At 44.1% G+C, this 25,235-nt stretch overlaps 1 protein-coding gene across 2 annotated transcripts in view; it reads left to right on the top strand.

Moving 5' to 3' along the window:
* Positions 1 to 18,891, top strand: part of GCGR (glucagon receptor) — an 88,995-nt gene extending 70,104 nt beyond the window's left edge. Inside the window, exons 8-14 of one of the 2 annotated variants that reach the window (XM_040436897.1) lie at positions 407 to 560; positions 9,062 to 9,122; positions 11,662 to 11,731; positions 12,628 to 12,695; positions 12,881 to 13,019; positions 13,108 to 13,149; positions 18,298 to 18,891. In XM_040436897.1, coding sequence (XP_040292831.1) covers positions 407 to 560; positions 9,062 to 9,122; positions 11,662 to 11,731; positions 12,628 to 12,695; positions 12,881 to 13,019; positions 13,108 to 13,149; positions 18,298 to 18,582 — 819 coding nt within the window. In that variant the 3' untranslated portion in view covers positions 18,583 to 18,891. Of the gene's footprint in view, positions 1 to 406; positions 561 to 9,061; positions 9,123 to 11,661; positions 11,732 to 12,627; positions 12,717 to 12,880; positions 13,020 to 13,107; positions 13,150 to 18,297 lie in introns of both variants that reach the window. The other variant, XM_040436896.1, reaches the window with a different exon arrangement.
* Positions 18,892 to 25,235: the final 6,344 nt, after the last annotated feature.

The raw sequence follows: 25,235 nt of genomic DNA, 5'->3' as shown, positions 1-25,235 counted from the left end.
GTTTCTTTAGCAAACTGATTTGTTATATATGAACTGTAGACTTGAGCAATCTAAGAATGTAGGGAAACCAGAGGCAAAACATCCCTCATCAGATCTGCAATCCTAAAAACCTTTCTTTTGTTGTAAAGAACCTAAAAGGAACAATTACAAATATGGTCCACCCTATGGTTTAATTAATGACCTCTGATCATTGGTGGATCAAGTCATGGGAGATAATTCTAGTGATTCCCACTCTCCAGTATTGTACTAGATCAGGGAATGTAGGTGATGGTAAACCCCTAAAAACAAAATTGTAAGCTGTCTCCAATACCAAGACAAAAAGTTAGTTTAGCACCGTTTCTGGGTTTACTACATTCATCCCTATAATATTTATTTTTTCTCTTTTCTCTTACCCATAAACTTCCAGGCTGGCTGTCGAGCGGCTTTTGTTCTCATGCAGTATGGAATAATTGCTAACTACTGTTGGCTGCTGGTGGAGGGGATATATCTACGCAACCTCCTGGTCTTGGCTGTGTTTTCAGAGAGAAGCCACTTTGCTCTGTATGTTTGCATCGGATGGGGTGAGTACAGAGGTCATGCAGAAGACCAGTGGAGATGTGTCCTCAAACACCACAATGCTACTAGAATCAGAATATCAGTACGAAGAGTACTAAGGCCCATCATGTGTGCTAACGTTGTCATCTGTAAAACCAAAGACAATATCACCACTGCACTTCTTGCCATAGGCAACACAGGTGGTGTGGAGGTCTACCTGCTCGTGGTGGTTGAAAGGTCTACCTATTGGTGGCGATGGGGTCCATCTGATTGTCAGGGTTATCCAACTGAGTATGAGCAAATTACAGGGTGACAATTTATATGCCTACCCTCACAGATCCCACCGAGGTAATAAACCAGTTTTCCCAGGGTCCTGAACAGCAAATGTGTCTAGTTATGGACCAACATGGAGTCCAGAAATGTAGTATTATTAGATAGATTTGAAGATGTCTAATTAGTTTGGTTAACAAAAAATGATAGTATACAAACTATGGGTAGAACTAAACTATCTAATGTCACTTTTATGTGACTATCGTGTAAAGCTAGCAATACAATGAGATAGCTGTCACTTGTGCAGCTACAAAAGGGACAAAGTACATAAGGGACCTGTTGCAACTCTACACCTATTCACTGAAGTGAATGGGGCTGTGCGCAATACCAAGCACAGCCACCATGCAATGTACAGCGTTGTGCTTGGTGAGCCGAGAGAAGTGCCTTCTCAAACAACTGATCAGCAGGCGTCCCAGGTGCCGGACCCCCACGGATCGGATACTAATGACCTATCCTGAGGATAGGTCACCAGTAGCAACATCTCTGAAACCCCTTTTAAAGGGGTATTCTTACCTTTATCACATATCGACAGAATATGCAAAAACAATTTCCGATAGATGGGCGCTCCACCTCCAGGACTTGCGCCTATCTCCAGAAAGGGTTCCCTCAGCTCCTGTCCCACCTGGTGAAGTAGCCACCAGCTACTATATCCAGGTGGAGAATGAATGGAGAATTCAAATCTAATCATTTATGGCATAACTTGTGGATGTCTAACTGTACTCCTGTAAGGGTTTTTTCCAGGAATTTTGCAGCCTGCCCCCAGAAATAGAAGAGTCATACTTACCTGCTGCACATCACTCTGGTCCTCCTCTCTGCCTCCATTTTCTAAATTTTCAGATCCTTGCACAGTTTACATCTGGCAGTACATGGACATGGTCATATGCACTACTCCAGCCATTGACTCCATTAGTGCTCATGCACACGACCGCTGGTTGTTTTGTGATCTGCGAATTGCGGATCTGCAAAACACAGATACCGGCCATGTACATTTCTGTATTTTGTGGAATGGAACGGCTGGCCCCTAATAGAACAGGCCTATCCTTGTCCGTAATGAAGACAAGAATTGGACATGTTCTATAATTTTGCAGACGGCATGGAACGGACATGACTTTTGCAGCCCCATTGAAGTGAATGGGTCCACATCCAACCCACAAAAAATGAAGATCGGATGCGGACCCAAACCACGATCGCGTCCATGAGCCCTTAAGCGGTGATGTTGCATGTCACAGCTAAAGCCAGTCATTGACCATGCCATGCCAGATGTGAACAGTGCAGGGGCCAGAAGATGGAGAAAGTGGAGGCAGCAAGGAGGACCCGAGTGGTGTGGAGTAGGTAAGTATGAATCTCCTATTTCAGGGGCAGGCTGTGGGCACTTGCTTAAAAATTAATATTATCGCAAAACCTCTTTAAATAGTATATCTGACACCTTGACCAAAGAGGATAACTTCATCTCCTGCTGCTGGGATGTGTACAGTACAGCAGCTTCACAGTGATCATACACATGGACACTCGAATTTACATTCATATGTTGTCCAAGAACATCTTGTTCCAAACCTGTGGGCATTAACATGAATATGGGGTTGGTCTAGCAGACTCCACGCTTCTGTAAAGTCTATCCTCTACATTTTGAACCATGTCTTAGAGGATCCATGAATGAGGTTGGACAATAATGTTGGGTTCGACACAGTTCAACCTAGTAGAAAAGATTTGTATGGCCTACTCTTTGGGGGTGTTGTCATGAGGGTTCAGGAAAAATTGCTTCAAAAGAAACCGATATTGTAGGGAACATTTACTTATCTGGTTTCTAATGTACAGTCAGGTCCATAAATATTGGGACATCGACACAATTCTAACATTTTTGTCTCTATACACCACCACAATGGATTTGAAATGAAACAAACAAGATGTGCTTTAACCCCTTAAGGACACAGCCTTTTTACACCTTAGGACCAGGCCATTTTTTGCAAATCTGACCAGAGTCCCTTTAAGTGCTGATAACTTTAAAACGCTTTGACCTATCCAGGCCGTTCTGAGATTGTTTTTTCGTCACATATTGTACTTCATGACACTGGTAAAATGAAGTCAAAAAAATTATTTTTTTTGCACCAAAAAATACCTAATTTAACAAAAATTTGGAAAAATTTGCAAATTTCAAAGTTTCAGTTTCTCTACTTCTGTAATACATAGTAATACCCCCAAAAATTGTGATGACTTTACATTCCCCATATGTCTACTTCATGTTTGAATTGTTTTGGGAATGATATTTTATTTTTTGGGGATGTTATAAGGCTTAGAAGTTTAGAAGCAAATCTTGAAATTTTTCAGAAATTTACAAAAACTCAATTTTTAGGGACCAGTTCAGGTCTCAAGTCACTTTGCGAGGCTTACATAATAGAAACCACCCAAAAATGACCCCATCTAAGAAACTACACCCCTCAAGGTATTCAAAACTGATTTTGCATACGTTGTTAACCCTTTAGGTGTTGCACAAGAGTTATTGGCAAATGGGGAGGAAATTTGAGAATTTCATTTTTTTTGTCTAATTTTTCATTTTAACCCATTTTTTCCACTAACAAACCAAGGGTTAACAGCCAAACAAGACTGTATCTTTATTGCCCTGACTCTGCCGTTTACAGAAACACCCAATATGTGGCCATAAACTACTGTACGGCCACACAGCGGGGCGTAGAGTGAAAGGTGCGCCGTTTGGTTTTTGGAAGGCTGATTTTTATGGACTGGTTTATTTACACCATGTCCCATTTGAAGCCCCCCTGATGCACCCCTAGAGGAGAAACTCCCTAAAAGTGACCCCATCTAAGAAACTACACCCCTCAAGGTATTCAAAACTGATTTTACATACGTCGTTAACCCTTTAGGTGTTGCACAAGAGTTATTGGCAAATGGCGATGAAATTTGAGAATTTCATTTTTTTGCCTAATTTTACATTTTAACCCATTTTTTCCACTAACAAAGCAAGGGTTAACAGCCAAACAAGACTGTATCTTTATTGCCCTGACTCTGCTGTTTACAGAAACACCCCATATGTGGCCGTAAACTACTGTACGGCCACACAGCGGGGCGTAGAGGGAAAGGTGCGCCGTTTGGTTTTTGGAGGGCTGATTTTGCTGGACTGTTTTTTTGGCACCATGTCCCATTTGAAGCCCCCCTGATGCACCCCTAGATTATAAACTCCATAAAAGTGACCCCATCTAAGAAACTACACCCCTCAAGGTATTCAAAACTGATTTTACAAACTTTGTTAACCCTTTAGGTGTTGCACAAGATTTAATGTAAAATAGAGATACAATTTCAAAATTTCACTTTTTTGGCAGATTTTCCATTTTAATATTTTTTTTCCAGTTACAAAGCAAGGGTTAACAGCCAAACAAAACTCATTATTTATGGCCCTAATTCTGTAGTTTACAGGAACACCCCATATGTGGTCGTAAACCGCTGTACGGGCACACGGCAGGGCGCAGAAGGAAAGGAATGCCATACGGTTTTTGGAAGGCAGGTTTTGCCGGACAGTTTTTTTTTACACCATGTCCCATTTGAAGCCCCCCTGATGCACCCCTAGAGTAGAAACTCCAAAAAAGTGACCCCATTTTAGAAACTACGGGATAGGTTGGCCGTTTTGTTGGTACTAGTTTAGGGTACATATGATTTTTGGTTGCTCTATATTACACTTTTTGTGCGGCAAGGTAACGAGAAATAGCTGTTTTGGCACCGTTTTTTTTTTTGTTATTTACAACATTCATCTGACAGGTTAGATCATGTGGTAATTTCATAGAGCAGGTTGTCACGGACGCGGCGATACCTAATATGTATACAATTTTTTTTATTTATGTAAGTTTTACACAATGATTTCATTTTTAAAACAAAAAAAATGTTTTAGTGTCTCCATAGTCTAAGAGCCATAGTTTTTTCAGTTTTTGGGCGATTATCTTAAGTAGGGTCTCATTTTTTGCGGGATGAGATGACGGTTTGATTGGCATATATTTTGGGGTGCATATGACTTTTTGATTGCTTGCTATTACACTTTTTGTGACGTAAGATGACAAAAAATGGATTTTTTTACACCGTTTTTATTTTTATTTTTTTACGGTGGTCATCTGAGGGGTTAGATCATGTGATATTTTTATAGAGCCGGTCGATACGGACGCGGCGATATCTAATATGTATACTTTTTTTTTATTTATGTAAGTTTTACACAATGATTTCATTTTTGAAACCCAAAAAATCATGTTTAAGGCCTCTTTCACACTTGCGTTGTCCGGATCCGGCGTGTACTCCACTTGCCGGAATTACACGCCGGATCCGGAAAAACGCAAGTGTACTGAAAGCATTTGAAGACGGAACCGTCTTCCAAATGCGTTCAGTGTTACTATGGCACCCAGGACGCTATTAAAGTCCTGGTTGCCATAGTAGGAGCGGGGAGCGGGGGAGCGGTATACTTACAGTCCGTGCGGCTCCCGGGGCGCTCCAGAATGACGTCAGAGCGCCCCATGCGCATGGATGACGTGATCCATGTGATCACGTGATCCATGCGCTTGGGGCGCCCTGACGTCACTCTGGAGCGCCCGGGGAGCCGCACGGACGGTAAGTATACTGCTCCCCCGCTCCCCACTGCACTTTACCATGGCTGCCAGGACTTTAGCGTCTTGGCAGCCATGGTAACCATTCAGAAAAAGCTAAATGTCGGCTCCGGCAATGCGCCGAAACGACGTTTAGCTTAAGGCCGGATCCGGATCAATGCCTTTCAATGGGCATTAATTCCGGATCCGGCCTTGCGGCAAGTGTTCCGGATTTTTGGCCGGAGCAAAAAGCGCAGCATGCTGCGGTATTTTCTCCGGCCAAAAAACGTTCCGTTCCGGAACTGAAGACATCCTGATGCATCCTGAACGGATTTCTCTCCATTCAGAATGCATTAGGATAATCCTGATCAGGATTCTTCCGGCATAGAGCCCCGACGACGGAACTCTATGCCGGAAGACAAGAACGCAAGTGTGAAAGAGCCCTTAGTGTTTCCATAGTCTAAGAGCCATAGTTTTTTCAGTTTTTGGGCGATTATCTTGGGTAGGGTATGATTTTTGCGGGATGAGATGACGGTTTGATTGTTACAATTTTGGCGTACATGCGACTTTTTTGATCACTTTTATTACCTTTTTTGTGAAGTAAGGTGGGCAAAATTTCAATTTCATCATAGTTTTTTATTTTTTATTTTTATGGCGTTCACCGTTCGGGTAATGTAACATGACCGTTTTATAGATCAGGTCGTTACGGACGCGGCGATACCAAACATGTGTAGGGAATTTTATTTTTTTCATTTTTAATCAGTGATAAATGTGTTTTTTGATTTTTACTTTTTTTTCACTTTTATTCACTTTTTTTTGACCCAGACCCACTTGGTTCTTGAAGATCCAGTGGGTCTGATGTCTGTATAATACAGTACAGTACAATATATATATTGTACTGTACTGTATTTTACACTTTGTCTGAACAGATCTATGCCTTTTAGCACAGATCTGTTCAGCACCATGGACAGCAGGATGCCTGAGAGGCGTACTGTTGCCATGGGAACCTTCCCCGTCTGCTCAGTACTGGTCAGAACTGCGCAGACGGGGAAGGGTAAGGAGGGGATCTGTTGGGGGGCTGTCTGGGGGCTCTCTCCCTCCCCATCGGGGGGCTGCAAAGGCACAGCAGCCCCCCGATGGGAGAGGGAGGGAGCTCCCTGCGCTGTTAACCTTTTCCATACAGCGGTCCGTACGGACCGCTGTATGGAAAGGGTTAAACGGCTGACATCGCATCGCAGATGTCAGCCGTTTATACCAGGGTGCCAGCAATGTGCTGGCACCCTGGTATACCCACTAGAAACCAACGATTATACAAGGGGAGGCGGGCGGGGGATCGCGATCCCGCCTGCCGCACCGCCCGCCTCCTGCACCGCCCACACGGCCTGGGGGGTGAGTAAAACGTTAATTTAGGCATATAAAGTTTCTGATCCCCGCGGTCAGGGACCGCGGGGACCAGAAACTGCAGAAATCGCAGCAAACCGCAGGTCTGAATTGACCTGCGGTTTGCCGCGATCGCCGACATGGGGGGGTCACGGGACCCCCCCCCGCGCATTTAGCCTAGGTGCCTGCTCAATGGTTTGAGCAGGCACCGGGTTCCGATCACTGCCAGCCGCACAGCAGTGATCGAAAATACACCTTAAGAGGTTAACTGCAGACTGTCAGCTTTAATTTGAGGGTATTTACATCCAGATCAGGTGAACTGTGTGGGAATTACAACAGTTTGCATATGTGCCTCCCACTTGTTAAGAAACCAAAAGTAATGGGACAGAATAATAATCATAAATCAAACTTTCACTTTTTAATACTTGGTTGCAAATCCTTTGCAGTCAATTACAGCCTGAAGTCTGGAACGCATAGACATCACCAGACGCTGGGTTTCATCCCTGGTGATGCTCTGCCAGGCCTCTACTGCAACTGTCTTCAGTTCCTGCTTGTTCTTATGGCATTTTCCCTTCAGTTTTGTCTTCAGCAAGTGATATGCATGCTCAATCGGATTCAGGTCAGGTGATTGACTTGGCCATTGCATAACATTCCACTTCTTTCCCTTAAAAAACTCTTTGGTTGCTTTTGCAGTATGCTTTGGGTCATTGTCCATCTGCACTGTGAAGAGCCGTCCAATGAGTTCTGAAGCATTTGGCTGAATATGAGCAGATAATATTGCTGCTTTTGTTAGCAGTCACATCATCAATAAATACAAGAGAACCCGTTCCATTGGCAGCCATACATGCCCACGCCACGACACTACCACCACCATGCTTCACTGATGAGGTGGTATGCTTAGGATCATGAGCAGTTCCTTTCCTTCTCCATACTCTTCCCATCACTCTGGTACAAGTTGATCTTGGTCTCATCTGTCCATAGGATGTTGTTCCAGAACTGTGAAGGCTTTTTTAGAGGTCGTTTGGCAAACTCTAATCTGGCCTTCCTGTTTTTGAGGCTCACCAATGGTTTACATCTTGTGGTGAACCCTCTATATTCACTCTGGTGAAGTCTTCTCTTGATTGTTGACTTTGACACACATACACCTACCTCCTGGAGAGTGTTCTTGATCTGGCCAACTGTTGTGAAGGGTGTTTTCTTCACCAGGGAAATAATTATTTGGTCATTCACCACAGTTGTTTTCCGTGGTCTTCCGAGTCCTTTGGTGTTGCTGACCTCACCGATGCGTTCCTTCTTTTTAGCAATGTTCCAAACAGTTGTTTTGGCCACGCCTAATGGTTTTGCTATCTCTCTGATGGGTTTGTTGTGTTTTTTCAGCCTGATGATGGCTTGCTTCACTGATAGTGACAGCTCTTTGGATCTCATCTTGAGAGTTGACAACAACAGATTCCAAATGCAAATAGCAGACTGGAAATGAACTCTGGACCTTTTATCTGCTCATTGTAATTGAGATAACAAGGGGAATAACACACACCTGGCCCTGGAACAGCTGAGAAGCCAATTGCCCCATTACTTTTGGTTCCTTAACAAGTGGGAGGCACATATGCAAACTGTTGTAATTCCTACACTGTTCACCTGATTTGGATGTAAATACCCTCAAATTAAAGCTGACAGTCTGCAGTTAAAGCACATCTTGTTTGTTTCATTTCAAATCCATTGTGGTGGTGTATAGAGCCAAAAATGTTACAATTGTGTCGATGTCCCAATATTTATGGGCCTGACTGTAGATGTGCCAAAGATGTGACAAATTTATCACAGTGACTAATAAATTTGATGCAAAGCTAGACACTACTGCAGCACCAAAATTTTGCACAAAAAGTTCCCCTGCAGTGGCTGCTGCAGGGGAACTGTTTGTTTGCACATGGGGGTGTCGAGAACTAGATGCATGGAAAGACAACCCCAGTACCATCTGTTGATGAAGCAACAATCCACACACAAAACAACCAAAAACACTAGAAAGCATATGTAAGTTGTCATGAAGATAAAGGTGCTCAAGATCTAGACACTGTGTAATTTAGAAAATCTGTCTGAACTTATGGACTCCGTCAGTGGGACCTCTTCTGTATGTCTGTATGACAAGTCTAGAGATCACATTTGGGTAATTTGCACCTTTAATCTCTGTTTCTTCTTGAAATCCTTGCTCCGTCTTTTTTTTGGGTTAAATTTTTGTGTTTCTTTGGCAGGTGCTCCTCTATTTTTCATCATTCCTTGGGTGGCTGTGAAATATACTTATGAAAATGTATCGTAAGTATGTGTATGGGTTCTCCTGGTTATCTATTATTTCTTTGCCTTGTTTTTTTTTTTCTTATTAGCACCTTAAGGATGCTTTCAGGCTTAGCTTTTTAGTGGTGTTTTTCTGTGCTTTTGCATTTTTTCATTTTTTTTTGCACTAACTTTTTGCGGTAAAAATGCCAGCTCCACATGTTAGCCGAAGGTGTTTGGGAAGTATGATACACAGAACACAGAAGCGTTTTTTTTCCCCTCTAGCGTTTTTGTTCATTAGCTGTTTTTTTTTGCCTTTAATTGTCAGAGAAGCCTGTGGGTCCTCCAGGTATAGAAGCCCTGAGATAAAAGTGGCTAAAGGTGTAGAGCCAGGTACAAGGGCCCAGAGATAAATGCAACTAAAGGTTTGGAGTCCCTGTAAAAGTCAGAGAAGCCTGTGGGCCCTCCAAGTATAGAGACCCAGAGATAAAAGTGACTAAAGGTTTAGAGCCCCTTTAAGCGTCTGAGAAGCCTCTGAGCCCTCCAGGTACAGGGACCCAAATATAAAAGTGATTAAAGGTTTAGGCCCCTTTCACACGAGCGAGTTTTCCGCGCGGTCGAAATGTGTGACGTGAACGCATTGCACCCGCACTGAATCCGGACCCATTCATTTCAATGGGTCTGTGTACATGAGTGTTGTTTTTCACGCATTACTTGTGCGTTGCGTGAAAATCGCAGCATGTTCTATGGTCTGCGTTTTTCACGCAGCCCTGGCCCCATAGAAGTGAATGGTGCTGCGCGAAAAACGCATTGCATCCGCAAGCAGGTGTTTTTCACTGATGGTTGCTAAGAATTGTTGTTTGTAAACCTTCCGTTATTTTATCACGCGCGTGAAAAACGCACCAAAACGCATTGCACCCGCGCGGAAAAAAACTGAACAACTGAACGCAATCGCAGACAAAACTGACTGAACTTGCTTACAAATTGGCACGAGTTTCACTCAACGCATCCGGACCTAATCCGTCACACTCGTGTGAAAGGGGCCTTAGTGTCAGAGAAGCCTGTGGTACAGGGGCCTCCAGGTACAGGGACCCAAATATAAAAGTGATTAAAGGTTTAGAGTCCCTTTAAGTGTCAGAGAAGCCTGTGGTGCCCATATCCCATTGTAAAGATTGCACCCCCAATTTGTATGCTTCCTGTACACAGAGCCCTCCGTTCAGCTTCTACCTTTGCAGCCCTGTAGCTCCTCATATTTGTAAGATCTGGTAGTGAGCGAAGGGATCGCAGGTAACGCTTCCGCAAGCTAATTCACATAAAATGAGTTCTGTTTATTTAAAAGCCGTTGCGGATGATAAGACTCATTACTGCTTGTCACAGGGACCGGCCAATTTCCTGAAGCTCTGGAGCAGAGCCAAATGTCAACAAATGTATTTGAAGCCCATGAATCTCTAGAGCAGCTATTATCTAGCACTTCTGTTTTAGGCTCAGGCTCCACAGGGACGCTGCATTGTCCGAGAGTCATGGTAAAACTCAGTATATTGGAGGTTTTGTCACAAGCGGCAGGCGATGCTGTGTTGTCATTGCATTTATCATCAGAAATCTTGTATTTACATCAGATTTTTATTAACATTGAAATATTCCAGTGCTCTGCAGCTAAGATTTCAGCTTTACTGTGTAGACTGAGGTAGGACCAGCACAGTCATTTCAGAGAGGGGTAATGGAAGATAGCTGATCTTAGGAGAAAGCTGAGCTTATATGCAAGCCTCACAAACATATTCTACATATCTGTTGTTAAAACTAAGAGACCCCGCCAGTGCCTCCATCACCGCAACGCACCATTTTCGTGTCTATGACTAAATGGTGGGATGAGGCTGTTGTTTCGACATGTTGAAACTGCATTTCCCAGAATGCCTTGCAGTGCTTTCACATGTACAGTGATGTTCTGTCCTCCCCTCATTTTCTTGTTCTTGCCCAAAACAGTAGAAAACACCACCTGAAGCGTTGTGTCCTTGCTGACCGCAGTTACCAAGGCCTACTACATACATACCCTATAGGGAGCCCAGACAGCTGCCTTAAGACCTAGTGAGATTGGTTTCCAGCTAAGGTTACCCTCCTCATTCTACCCCATAGACAGCGTGGAACTACAGGGAATGAACAGGTCTGACAGTCCAGCTGCCCTTCTGAGAAAGCAGGAATGTGAGCAAGCAGGTGTCTCTGGATGTAGAATTGATATAGTAATAGAAGAGGAGGCCCCCTATGGTTGTTTTCTTTTGGCAACCTCACTTAGGATTCCTTTTGGGCTTATAGGAGTGACTAGTTAGCCAGAATAGGTCTTTCACATTGCTGATATCACATGTTCCTATCACAATCACATATATACATATGTACACATGTACATATCACAATCACATGTTCCTAGGAATGCACGTTAAGAATCTAAGGCAAAAATACAAAACGGTGCCATGATTCAGTGCAATCAATGACCATACTCCACACCATCAGCAAGAAGTCATCTTGGAAATGGATGTTGACCCACTCTTAATGAGCAGCCCTTAACCATGCTTTTTGTGTTCCTCCATAGGTGTTGGACCGTAAATGACAACATGTTATTCTGGTGGATCCTACGGTCTCCTGTGTTCCTTGCTATACTGGTAATTACATATTATATTATATACAATAGGCATAGCATAGCACCAAAGAGTTTCCATGAGTGTGCAGCCTAATTGTAACTTAGTGGTAAAGTAAAGCAGGAACAAGGCTATTACACTATAACGAAGTAATGCTGTAGCATGTTTTCTTACATTGCATCCTACAATTGTTCTGCTAGGTGCAGAAATACTCGTTCTAAAATATCTCAGTAGTCTCAGGGGCAATAGAAGCTTTGTCCACGGAGCTTGTCTCCACCACTGGTTGTGCTACCACATCATACCCTCAGCTGTCACGCAGTACAGCAGTGAGGGGTATATACAGTATAGACTGCAGCATTTGGAAATCCAAAAAAATGATCTGACCAGTAAGAGCATCAGGACTGTGCCTAACTGTTTATCATATGAAGTGGCATCCCTGTGGTGTCATCCTCTGGTGGACCATAGCATGTATGCCACCAAGCACCAGTTCTGTTACCCCCGAAATGCAAGCTATAATTCCCATTTATAAGCAATTGATAAACCATGGTTCTTGTAGTTTGGTGAACCCACGATCCCTATGTTATGCAACATAGCTACTTACATTACTAGATACAATATTTTCACGACCAACTTTTATGCTTTACCTTGCTCAAAGATTCAGATCACTGCCCCAGTCCTATTTCTCAGTTGATGGCCAGCACCTAGGTACATACCCAGCTTTGCACATATATAGTAACCCAGTGGTATATTAGCATTGACCCAGAATGAAAGTGCTGAAACCCTTGCATTTTATCAACCTCCTGAGTGGCATGGTCTCTGGTCATCTGCTAATTTAGCCTCTGTGTTCATCTGATGGTCCCAAATAATCTCAGTCCGATACTATTCACTTATGTAATTATGGCCTCCTACTGTTTTTTTAGATCAACTTCTTTATATTCATGCGGATTATCCAGATTCTGTTGTCCAAGATGAGAGCTCATCAGATGAGGTACACAGACTATAAACTCAGGTGAGAGACATGTGAGCTCTGCAGATTGATACCATGAGCAGCGAGCAATGCTCTTAGATCACAGGACCAAAGTGTAACGTCCACCACCAGAGGACGAGTTGTTCTAGGAAGACAGCTGGGTGCGAGGTCCAGCTTCACATGGTTCTTATGATGTCTCTCCTCAGGTTGGCCAGGTCCACACTCACTCTAATCCCTCTGCTCGGTATACACGAGGTGGTATTTGCACTGATCACGGATGAAACTGCACAAGGGACACTGAGGCTTGTCAAACTCTTTTTTGACCTATTCTTTAGTTCATTCCAGGTAGGTTCTCCAGATCTTTTCCACCAGAACTCCACACCATTGCTCAATGTGCTATGATTATCAGTGATCTTGACTGTCTTCTCCGCAGGGTATGCTGGTAGCCGTGCTGTACTGTTTTATCAACAAAGAGGTGAGTACAATTTAGAATGGGAAGATAGAGGTAACTACCTATACTAATATTTTGCAATGTTGTGTTCTATAAAGAGGAGGTGTCTGCTCACTAAAGGGAACTAGGCAGGTTGATACAGATGTCCAACCTGCAGTTGGAATTCTGTATCAAGTTATAGAGGAGCTGAGCAAATTGATATATAGTCTAGAACAAGCAGAGATTTACATGAATAAAGTACTAGCCCTACTGCTAAAGGCATATTTGGGTGGACATTACATACAGCGCCGTTATACTGGCAAATAGGCTTCAGGCCTAGCAGCCAGAGGTCTATGAGGGTGAACTGTGGAGAGAGAAGCCATAAGCTCCAGTGTCCTGCCCGCAATTCCTGCCCCCTCAGTAGCTGCTCGGCCGCCACCTGAGGTGAGATGCATCATCTCGCCTCATGACAGATACTGTCCTGGCTGCCTGTAGATCGGGCTGCATTTTTATGGTGTCATTTTCCCTTTAAAGGGGTTTTGCCATCACAGACATGGGGACATATCGCTAGGATATGCTCCCATTGTCCGATAGGTGTGGGTCCCGCCTACACGGAGAACGGAGCAGGGAAAGTAGTGGAGGGTGCACTGTGCACTTTCATTTCTATGGGGCCAGCGAAAATAGCAGAGCTTGGCTATTTCCGTCGGCCCCATAGAAATGAATGGGAGCGGGGCCGCGCATGCGCGGTGCACTCCCATTCACTTGTATGGGAGAAGTGGGGTCCTCCAGCCACAACTCTCCCCGCTCCGTTCTCATTGTAGGTGCGGGTCCCAGAGGTGGGACCCAAATATATCAGACAATGGGGGCATATCTTAGCGAAATTCCCCCATTGTCTGTGATGGGAATACCCCTTTAAGACCATGCTTATTTTAGTAAATATCTACATTTCTGAAAATAACAACTGGAAATCCACAGTAAAATTGGCAGAAAAAAAAATTGACCTGTTATTCAGCGGAAGCACCATAGATTAGCAGTGGATTTGTGAAGGATTTTACTGCAGCATGTGGACCTTCTCTAAAACTGATGGCAAGAACTGCAACAGGGAAGACAGTTGCTAAAGAAGCAACAGTAATCAAAGCAGATATAAAAGCTTGTGTCAGAGAACAGTATTAGGGTAGATAGACAAGTGGCGTAACTTTATGGCATGGATGAATCTACGACGAAAAGCAGTGTAAAGGAAGAAATCCAAAGTGAGCCTAACATTTACATGTAGGACTGGCAGAGTTCGCAGTAGGTTTGCTGACAGCGCTAGGTAGGGATTGGGGAGAGCAGTACAAACATACCTTTTTTCATCAGGAGTGGTGAGACTATGAAGTTTTTCTCTGCTAGATTCTGCTCCTGCAAGTGCACAGGAGAAGGAGCTTCACTGTGACGTGTTCTCATCCCTATATGATCGGTGGGACCCTGGCTGATCAGCTCTTTGAGAAGGAACCGGTACTCGCAGTAGTTCCGCGGCCTTCTCGCAGCTTTGCCTAGGCCATGTGATGTCACATCCATCGGTCACATGACCTAGGCGCAGTTCAGCCCATAGAAGTGAATGGGGCTGATCTGTGATACCAAGCACGGCCACTTTACAATGTATGGCACTGTGCTTGGTGAGCAGGGAGAAGGTGCCTTCTCAAACAGCTGATCACCGATCGTGGGGTTCCTGGGTGTCAGATACTGATGACCTATCCTGCTCCACAATTCACCTGCCTGAGCTCTTCCCAGTGATGTCAACGTGCCTGCTGAGCTGAGCAGGAGAGCTTACAGGCTGGGGAATGACCCCGTGGCGCAATGATGTCACTGCTTCATGCCTTTTGCCCTGGGACAGCACAGTCTGGTGAATTGTAGGGCAGGGAGCTGACGGTTCCCTTCTTTACCATGGATATTCAACTGTATCTGCGTCCTAAGGACCATTGGCCAAGCTGAGTGTGCATGCGTATGGGAGGGTTGGAAGGAATATTTGCCAGCTAGAGGACTCATACGGACATACCGCACCACATACTCATACAGTAAGTGCACATACATGTACACGCTGTAGGATTCCTACGGAAATACCGCACCACATACTCATACAGTAAGTGCACATACATGTACACGCTGTAGGATTCCTACGGAAATACCGCACCACATACTCATACAGTAAGTGCACATACATGTACATGCTCTAGGACTCATACGGACATACCGCACCACATACTCATACAGTAAGTGCACATACATGTACACGCTGTAGGATTCCTACGGAAATACCGCACCACATACTCATACAGTAAGTGCACATACATGTACATGCTCTAGGACTCATACGGACATACCGCACCACATACTCATACAGTAAGTGCACATACATGTACACGCTGTAGGATTCCTACGGAAATACCGCACCACATACTCATACAGTAAGTGCACATACATGTACATGCTCTAGGACTCATACGGACATACCGCACCACATACTCATATAGTAAGTGCACATACATGTACACGCTGTAGGATTCCTACGGAAATACCGCACCACATACTCATACAGTAAGTGCACATACATGTACACACACTACATATGCACACTTTATAGCGTATGATGCGTTTGCTGCCCTGTCTATGGTTTCCACTTGCTGTGCAGACTCCTGCGCCCCCCTCCGAACATCTGCATCTTTATTTATAGAGAAAACATGTAAATTATTGTCTGTCTGTATACACAAATCTCTAGCCAAGCTTTAATGGAAGATTTGAACAGATGTGCGACCTGGGGGCGGCAGTTTCAATAATGGAGGAAACATGCATAGTAGCGCGAGAGAAGATGGAAGGGGGGGGGGGGGGGGGGGCAGGGTGACTGGGTGTATCGGTCAAGTAAATCTGCACGCTTGGCTGCCGGCCTGCACTGTGCAATAATCATATATGGGCCCCTAGTGCTCTACAGTCTACAGTACCCCCTTATATCTAACAATTCACCAGTATTTATGAGCCATTAGTTGAGGCCGTTACATGAAATCTAATGCACAGTAGGAAGCAATGGGGCCCTCTTGCCTACAGGGCCCCTGTGCAACATGTGGCATGTCCACCCCAGCTTACAGGTATGTTGTCTGGCATAGTCTTCCAATATGAGCTTGGGTGGTGGATGAGTAGCAGGTAGCTGGGCACCTAATCCATACTTGCCAACTTTCCCAGAACATCCAGAAGGCTCCTAGAAAATGGAGAAGACCTCATGGACTCCTGGAAGACCTGGCAAACCTGCATAGCTCATGAAGGGCTACTTGTCCCTGGGAAACAGCCCTCCATGAGCTCTAACTGTATGAGGCGCCAGAACATGGCACCCACACATGCTCTGAAGGGTTGTGTCGCCTCACAAGAAGGGACAAAAAGATCTGGAAAAAAGGGGCATGTCCATGCCCTAAAAAAAGTGACAACCCTCCGGGTTTGATGCCCTGTCCATAGGTCCATTATACCAAGTTCGCATTTTATAGAATTTATACATTTCTAGTAGGGGAATAATGGAGGAACCGCACAATGCAGAGTTATAAGAAAAGATGCTCCAGAATTTTTATTTAAGTATTTATTAAAACAGACACGTCAGGAGGGACAAGAGGTCCCCTGTGAAGCAGTAATTCCAGTTACAACAAATGATCTCCAATATAGCGGAAACTGTCACCAGGGGCAGACTGGGAACTTAAAATAGCTGTAGAAAAAAACCTAAAAGTGGCCCTATTTTGTAGTGGGGTCCAAATTGACAGAAAGTGGTGTCAACACGGGTAGGCACAGCCAGCAATACCATATTGCAGCATATTATACCACCCCGGAAGAGCCTAATACCACAGTGCATCACAAAATACTGCCCCAGCAGCAGGGACGGACTGGGAACTTAAAATGGCCCAGGAAAAAAACTAAAAGTGACCACAATACTTTAGTGCTGCACAAAATATTGCCTCAACAGAACCAAATATCACAGTGCAGCACAAAATACTGCAGTAAAGGCAGCGATACACTTGAATTAGGGCTCATGTACAAGACCGTATTTATTTTGCAGTCCGCAAAAAATACGGCTGACGTCCGTGTGCATTCCGTATTTTGCGGAACAGAACAGCCGGCCCCTAATAGAACAGTCCCATCCTTGTCCATCATGCGGACAATAATAGGACATGTTCTATTTTCTTGCGGAACGAAAATACGGACATACGAAAACGGTAACTTCCCTTTTTTTTTGCGGACCCATTGAAATGAATGGTTTCGCATACGGTCCACAATAGAAATGGAATGGACACGGAAAGAAAATATGGTCGTTGCATGAGCCCTTAGGGAGGGGGACCTTCCCTGATACCCCCAGCATTATTTTATATTGAGAGCATCCGATCGTTATGTATCTGGCCTGTGGCCATGAGGAGGGCTCAGACACCAGGGGCATCATCCCACCAGGAGATTTCCCTGTAGGGTCTATGGTTAGTCCGCCCCTACCTAGCAGTACAAAATACTTCTCCAAAAACTCCTTCTCCTCCTATTCCAGTTGCCTTAGGATGGCAATACATTTGAATTCAGGAGTCAGGAGGGGGGCATCAGATCATTATAGACCTGGCTGGCTGCAGTGAATAGTGCTCAGCTCAGGCAACCCCCTGGAGATCAGCCCACTGGAAAGTTTCCCTGTAGGGTCTATGACCAGTCCGCCCCTGACCGTCCGACTGCTGGGATCTCCACCGATCATGAGAATGGGGGTCTTGTGCACCTTGTTTGAATACAGTTATGGTTGGGCATATGTACACCAGCACTCCATTCAAACTCTTTAGGGCTGTCAGAGATAGCCAAGTCCCACAGAGATGAATGGGAACACAGAACCCCTGTATTCCTGTTTGGTGGGGGTCTCAGCGGTTGGTAATTTAAAATAGCATTCATATATAGTATTTCTATATTCCTATGTCTAGATGTAAACCAAGGGAAAATGTAGAGAGAAGCTCCTTACAAAGAGAAGGTTGGGATCACCAGGGATCAGAGGAGACGGGGAGGCATGAATACCAGTAAAGTCCTGATGGCTGAGGAAATCATGTGCTGGATTGCATGCCATCTGATACATTTCACTGATTTGTGAGGTGCCTAGAAGACAGTGCGTGTCATGACTTCCTCCTTTACCCTCTCTAATGGTCTCTGTCTGTCCACCCCCAGGTCCAGTCTGAGCTTCTGAAAAAATGGAAACGTTGGAAACTTGGAAAAGATATCGACGAGGAATACAAACATACAAACAGCCAAACCCCTCGAGCCGGCCTCGGAAGCGTCTGTGAAAAATACAAACTTGTGGACAGCTGTAACAATGGAAGCGGAAAATCACGAAAGAGCGACAGCACGTGGTACCATGAAAAGATGGGCAGCAGTGCCACCGAGCAAATCACCCTGAGCGAACGTCAGCACAGCTTCGAGTATCCTGACAGCAGCTCGGAGCATGTCCTCTAGGCCACTGAATGTAAGGTCCTGGTGTACCTTAGAGAAGAATCTGCAGGAAAGATGGGAATGTGCAGTGGAAATGGTTGTGGAGATGGAAGCCATCAACAAGGTCTCAGGTTCTAAAGAAAGAAGATGACAGGTGTCAGTCATTGTAGAAAAGAACTGTACAGACAAAGAACAGATGAGAACGTGAAGGTGAAATACTGTACCTCTATTTTTGAACTTAAGCTTTAGTTTCTATGATTTTCATAGCTTTCCAGAACACTTTAGAAAATAATACCATTAATAAACTACTGGATGTTCCAGAAATCAGCAGTATTACATGACTTGACCAATGTTCTGAATAATACCCAACACATGCAATACCCACCAAACATGGCTCTCGGTTTTCATCTCCCAGAGATCGGGGGCATCAAGACTCTATAAAGTAGTGGACGTAGAGGAGACCCTGATTGTAGGGATGTTGATGCCTGAAAAAGATCAACAGAACCAAATGAAGATATGGATACAACAGTTTTATGTCTCGTGAAAGTTTCTCAAAATTTGTAGAAGGTTTTTACACTTTTATGTTGTCAGGTTGGTCCAAGGACTTGCAGCCATTTATGTTAGCTGCTCTACAAGTTATGTGTGCCATTTTGTATATATGTTTCCCATCTCCAATATGAAGCTTACCCACCAAACCCCGTTGGTCTTTAGTCATCATCTAAGTGCAAATACACACAAAAGTAATGTCACCAGAACCCAATGTTTTTGGCAGAGCTGGCCGACCATGCTATGTGTAGGGGGAGGGGGGCAACTCTTCTCCCACAGATAATTAGGAAAGAACGATTGGGCATGTTGAATTCTAAGCCCAATCGTTTTGTCCTCAGGGGAGCTAAGCCACCACCACAGGTAGTGGTTTACTTTCTGCTCCCCGTTGAGAACACAGGCATGCTCTCCTGAACTGAGTGTGCATGTGTCTGGAGAAGTTGGGAGGAATAGCCGTTGTCTGAATGTTATTGAGATGTATAGGGGCCCTTCCTCGTAAACCGACATATTAGTACATATGCATCATGAACCCAGAGTTCATATACATCAGGAATCAGAAGCCTTCGGCACTCCAGCTGCTGTGAAACCACAACTCCCAGCATCTACACCTGTTCGGCTGGTCTTGTAACTTCCACAGAAGTGTAAGGAGGATTCTGGGAGTTGTAGTTTGAGAACAGCTGGACTGTCGGAGGTTGGTGATCCTTAATATAAACAATGGGGAGAATTTATCATTCTGTTTGTATCTGAAATCTAGTAGTAAAATAGTCTCAAATTTTGAAGCACAGATTTTCAACTTTTTTCAGAAGTTACGCTGATCTCGCCACATTTGAAAAGTGGTGGAAAAGAAGGCATGGTTAGCTATGTTAGGGCATGTTCACATCTGCATTGGAGGCTCCATTCGGGGAGAGAGAACGGACAAAAAGTCCTGAATGGACTCCATTATAGTCTACGGGCGCTGTTCGGCTTCGTTGGTCTCAGACCCTCTAGGAGTAATGATAACCCCCCCCGTTGCTCCTAGAGTCCTATTTGCATATATTTAAACTTCATTTTTCTCAGCAATGCAGGCACATATGAACATGGGACCAACACAGATGTCTTCAGTTGCCAAGCACACATGTAACAGGCAGCCAGTGTCATAGGTACAAAGCTGCTGACAGATGCCCTTTAAAGATGCTCCATATTTATCAAACAAGGTGCAACATTTGATTTTTGTGGAAATTATTGCAACATAGATTCAAGAAGAAAAGAAATACCTCTGATGATAAATTACCCCCAGTGTGTGTGTGTACAGATGTCGCAGAATCTAGTGTGACAGTGAAGTGCAACCCTATGTAGGAGCAAAGTGAACACTTAGACTCAGCTCACATAGATGATGGACGGAGGGATGGACAGACAGACTGATAGATTGATGATTGATAGATAGCAGATGAAGCAGAGCTGAGTTTATTTGGTACTAAATGGTATGTAATCTCTACATATATTGTGCTTACCTACTATATACAGTCAGGTCCATAAATATTGGGACACCAACACAATTCTAACATTTTTGGCTCTATACACCACCACAATGGATTTGAAATGAAACTAATAAGATGTGCTTTAACTGCAGACTGTCAGCTTTAATTTGAGGGGATTTAGATCCAAATCAGGTGAACGGCGTAGGAAATACAACAGTTTTCATCTGTGCCTCCCACTTGTTAAGGGGCCAAAAGTAACGGGACAATTGGCTTCTCAGCTGTTTCATGGCCAGGTGTGTGTTATTCCCTCAATATCCCAATTACAATGAGCAGATAAAAGGTCCAGAGTTCATTTCAAGTGCGCTGTTTGCATTTGGAATCTGTTGCTGTCAACTCTCAAGATGAGATCCAAAGAGCTGTCACTATCAGTGAAGCAAGCCATCATTAGGCTGAAAAAACGAAACAAAACAAACCCATCAGAGGCGTGGGCAAAACAACTGTTTGGAACATTGTTAAAAAGAAGGAACGCATCGGTGAGCTCAGCAACACCAAAAGACCCGGAAGACCACGGAAAACAACTGTGGTGGATGACTGAAGAATTATTTCCCTGGTGAAGAAAACACCCTTCACAACAGTTGGCCAGATCAAGAACACTCTCTAGGAGGTAGGTGTATGTGTGTCAAAGTCAACAATCAAGAGAAGACTTAACCAGAGTGAATACAGAGGGTTCACCACAAGATGTAAACCATTGGTGAGCCTCAAAAACAGGAAGGCCAGATTAGAGTTTGCCAAACGACATCTAAAAAAGCCTTCACAGTTCTGGAACAACATCCTATGGACAGATGAGACCAAGATCAACTTGTACCAAAGTGATGGGAAGAGAAGAGTATGGAGAAGGAAAGGAACTGCTCATGATCCTAAGCATACCACCTCATCAGTGAAGCATTGTGGTGGTAGTGTCATGGCGTGGGCATGTATGGCTGCCAATGGAACTGGTTCTCTTGTATTTATTGATGAGGTGACTGCTGACAAAAGCAGCAGGATGAATTCTGAAGTGTTTCGGGCAATATTATCTGCTCATATTCAGCCAAATGCTTCAGAACTCATTGGACGGCTCTTCACAGTGCAGATGGACAATGACCCAAAGCATACTGCAAAAGCAACCAAAGAGTTTTTTAAGGGAAAGAAGTGGAATGTTATGCAATGGCCAAGTCAATCACCTGACCTGAATCCGATTGAGCATGCATATCACTTGCTGAAGACAAAACTGAAGGGAAAATGCCCCAAGAACAAGCAGGAACTGAAGACAGTTTCAGTAGAGGCCTGGCAGAGCATCACCAGGGATGAAACCCAGCGTCTGGTGATGTCTATGCGTTCCAGACTTCAGGCTGTAATTGACTGCAAAGGATTTGCAACTAAGTAGTAAAAAGTGAAAGTTTGATTTATGATTATTATTATGTCCCATTACTTTTGGCCCCTTAACAAGTGGGGGGCACATATGCAAACTGTTGTAATTCCTACACCGTTCACCTGATTTGGATGTAAATACCCTTGAATTAAAGCTGACAGTCTGCAGGTAAAGCACATCTTGTTTGTTTCATTTCAAATCCATTGTGGTGGTGTATAGAGCCAAAAATGTTAGAATTGTGTCCATGTCCCAATATTTATGGACCTGACTGTATGTTACATCCAGTGGCATCAGAGGCAGAGCTTGTTGAGAGCTTATTTGCATTCCCTTCTTCCCAGAATTCCAGCGGAACATGTATGGTTTATAAGCCTTCTCAAGCTCATTAAGGGGCCCTCCATAAGGAGATATAGTACCCCCAAATCCTGACCTAGGCCTCTGAGCCAGTACTCTCTGCTTTGCACTGATAAGGGGCAATCATCCTGAAACAGCTGTCTGCAGATGAGATGCTGACTTATTTAATATCAAAGTCATGTCTCAGAGCCTATTTAAAGTATTGAACACTGGCTTATAGGATAACCACCTTACATCTGGTGGTATCAGAGGCGGAGGTTGTTAAGAGCTCATTTAAATAATCATGATCAACAACTAACAGTTCGAAATGCGTAGACCTTTCTTTCGGTCATATGCTCACGGTATGCTGTTTTTCATTTATGGGCTTCATTAAACATTGGATTTTAGATTGAAACACTAGGGGGGAGATTCATCAAATGGTGTAAAGTAGAACTGGCCCCTAGCAACCAATCAGATTCCACCTTTCATTTTCCAAAGGAGCTGTGAAAAATGACAGGTGAAACCTGATTGGTTGCTATGGGCAACTAAGCCAGTTCTACTTTACACCAGTTTGATGAATATCCCCCTATGCGCTGGTTCTTTTTCTCCCTATGATTACAGGATCAGACTACATACTGGGTGTTTGTAGTCTGTAACCATGGAGACACATACGTCTGCCTCTGAACTGTATACCGTAAAACTGCATTTTATTTTCCAAAGTATCTCCTCAGCAGGTCTTGTTTGGATATAGACGATATACGAGAAAATCACACGCATGTCTGGATGTCTTGTGGCCTCGTCGGCTTTGCGTAAATTTGAGGGGCGCACCCCTAAACCTATAAAACGAGGCAGCGAACGTTGCTTGTAAATGGTTAGCTGCGTTGGACTTGCACAGTTCTGCATCTGGAGGAGCAGCTCTGTGTCCTGCAACCCTGCAAGCACCTCACGCCGCCAGTCTGCTCTTCCTCTCCACATGGCAGCCCACTCAGAGTTGTCTGAGCTAATCTCTGCTTTTTCCATCAGTCCCAATATTCCAGCGCTGGCTTGTCTCACTGGTGACTGCCTCGCCCCCCCCCCCTCCCCCCCTCCTCGCTCACCCTTCTATTTGGTCTCCTAAATTTAAATTCTGTCACCGCTTCTGTAGAGGCCTTTCTGAGCAGAGTCCAGTCTCTCAGTCACAGATCCTCCCCTCGTGGCCATGACCCTATTCTGGCATGGTCTTTGGTTTTGGAGCCACAGCCTAGTACATGATTAACCCCTTCCCTGGAAGATGAACACCCCAGATGAATACTGAAAATACCAGTGACCTGATTTATTGCGTGATGGGATCTGCTGGCCTTCGAGGGAAAGAGAAGATAAATTATCTGATGCACACACGATCATAAACAGATGTAAATCTGCCTTCGCTTAGGTTGCCTGTTATGTAGCAGAGCTGATTTTGTCAGGTGCAGCAAAACTGAAGCTCAAATCTTCGTGCTATCAAAATGTGCTATTATCTGCAGGTGCGCCTCATGCGCATGAACGTATTTTCTTTCCATGTCCGTTCCTTTTTTTTTGCAGACTGTATTCTTTTCCGTGTGCATTCCGTTTCCGTATGTCCGTATTTCCGTTCTGCAAAAAATTAGAACCTGTCCTATTATTGTCCGCATTACGGACAAGGATAGGACTGTTCTATTAGGAGCCAGCTGTTCCGTTCCGCAAAATACGGAATGCACACGGACGTCATCCGTATTTTTTGCGGACCGCAAAATACATACGGTCGTGTTCATGAGCCCTAAAAGAGGATCTCCTATCTCTCCTGACATAGTAAATAATTCTGGAGAATTATCTCTGTATTGTACCATTTCTCAGTTATTCCTACTAGAATTGAATGGGTGTTACCTGTTGGGGGGAATGTCCCTGCCTACTCTGACTGATTTGATCGCCAGGAGAAGATGCCACGAGTGAAATAAAATATTACATATCGCCCGTATGCATAAGTGACCATCTAATACATGGGGGCCAAGTTTTCAACAACGTGGGCGCTCTTAGCCATGGTTCTGAACTCTGGCTAATACAGGGTGATGGACAACCCCTTTAACTTAGAAAGCTCTCACCAATGCACAATTCATGCAGCTATAAAGGATTTAAAGGGGTTATCCAGGCATTGGATTATTTATTTATTGAGGACCATGGCTTTCCAACAAGTGCCACGTCCCCTCCTTACCAGTCACAGCGCCATCTCTTAGTAGTGGCTGCGCCTGGTATTACACCTTAATGTAGGTCATACCAGAAGCAGCCACTACTAAAAGTATGGAGATGAACAGAAGTAGGATAAACAACGAAGGGGGTGTGTAGCAAACAGCAGATTGGCGGGTTATGTCAAGAGTTGGACCCCCATGATCTAATATTGATGTATAGGTCATCAGTACCGGATAACCCCTTTAATGACAAATTCATCTCTGCTACTTCTGTACATGTCATGATAACGTGAAAATGAGGAATCTCAGAGGAAATGTCAGAAAAAAACAATAAAAATTTGATCAACTATTACATTTATGTCAAGTTCTGGTACAATCCTAATATGAATCATATGATCGGCCCGATCGGATCATTCCATTATTATAGTAAAAAGAAGAAACCTGGCCAAGTCCCTGGTGGTATGTACCTACATGCTACTCATTCCACTGTGATTTTTTTTATAATAGTTTTTTTCCGTCTAGGGGTGAGTTGCCAAAAAAAACAGCCTCTCAGGATTGATTACAGTTATGTCAGTGCTAACACTGTGTCCGTATGTCCGTATATATGAAGTGTATGATGTGTCAGTATGTTATCCTCCAGAATGATGTCAATAAATATCTCTCCATGACGGACGTTCCTCTGTATTCTGTGCGCTGGCCGTGTCCTCCTTCCTCAGTAAATCATACAGCTTTAACCAAAATGGATGAACATACATTAAC

The sequence above is a fragment of the Bufo bufo genome, chromosome 6 (genome assembly GCF_905171765.1).
Source record: "Bufo bufo chromosome 6, aBufBuf1.1, whole genome shotgun sequence".
NCBI classification, from domain to species: domain Eukaryota; kingdom Metazoa; phylum Chordata; class Amphibia; order Anura; family Bufonidae; genus Bufo; species Bufo bufo.
This window is presented reverse-complemented; position numbering and strand designations above follow the sequence as displayed.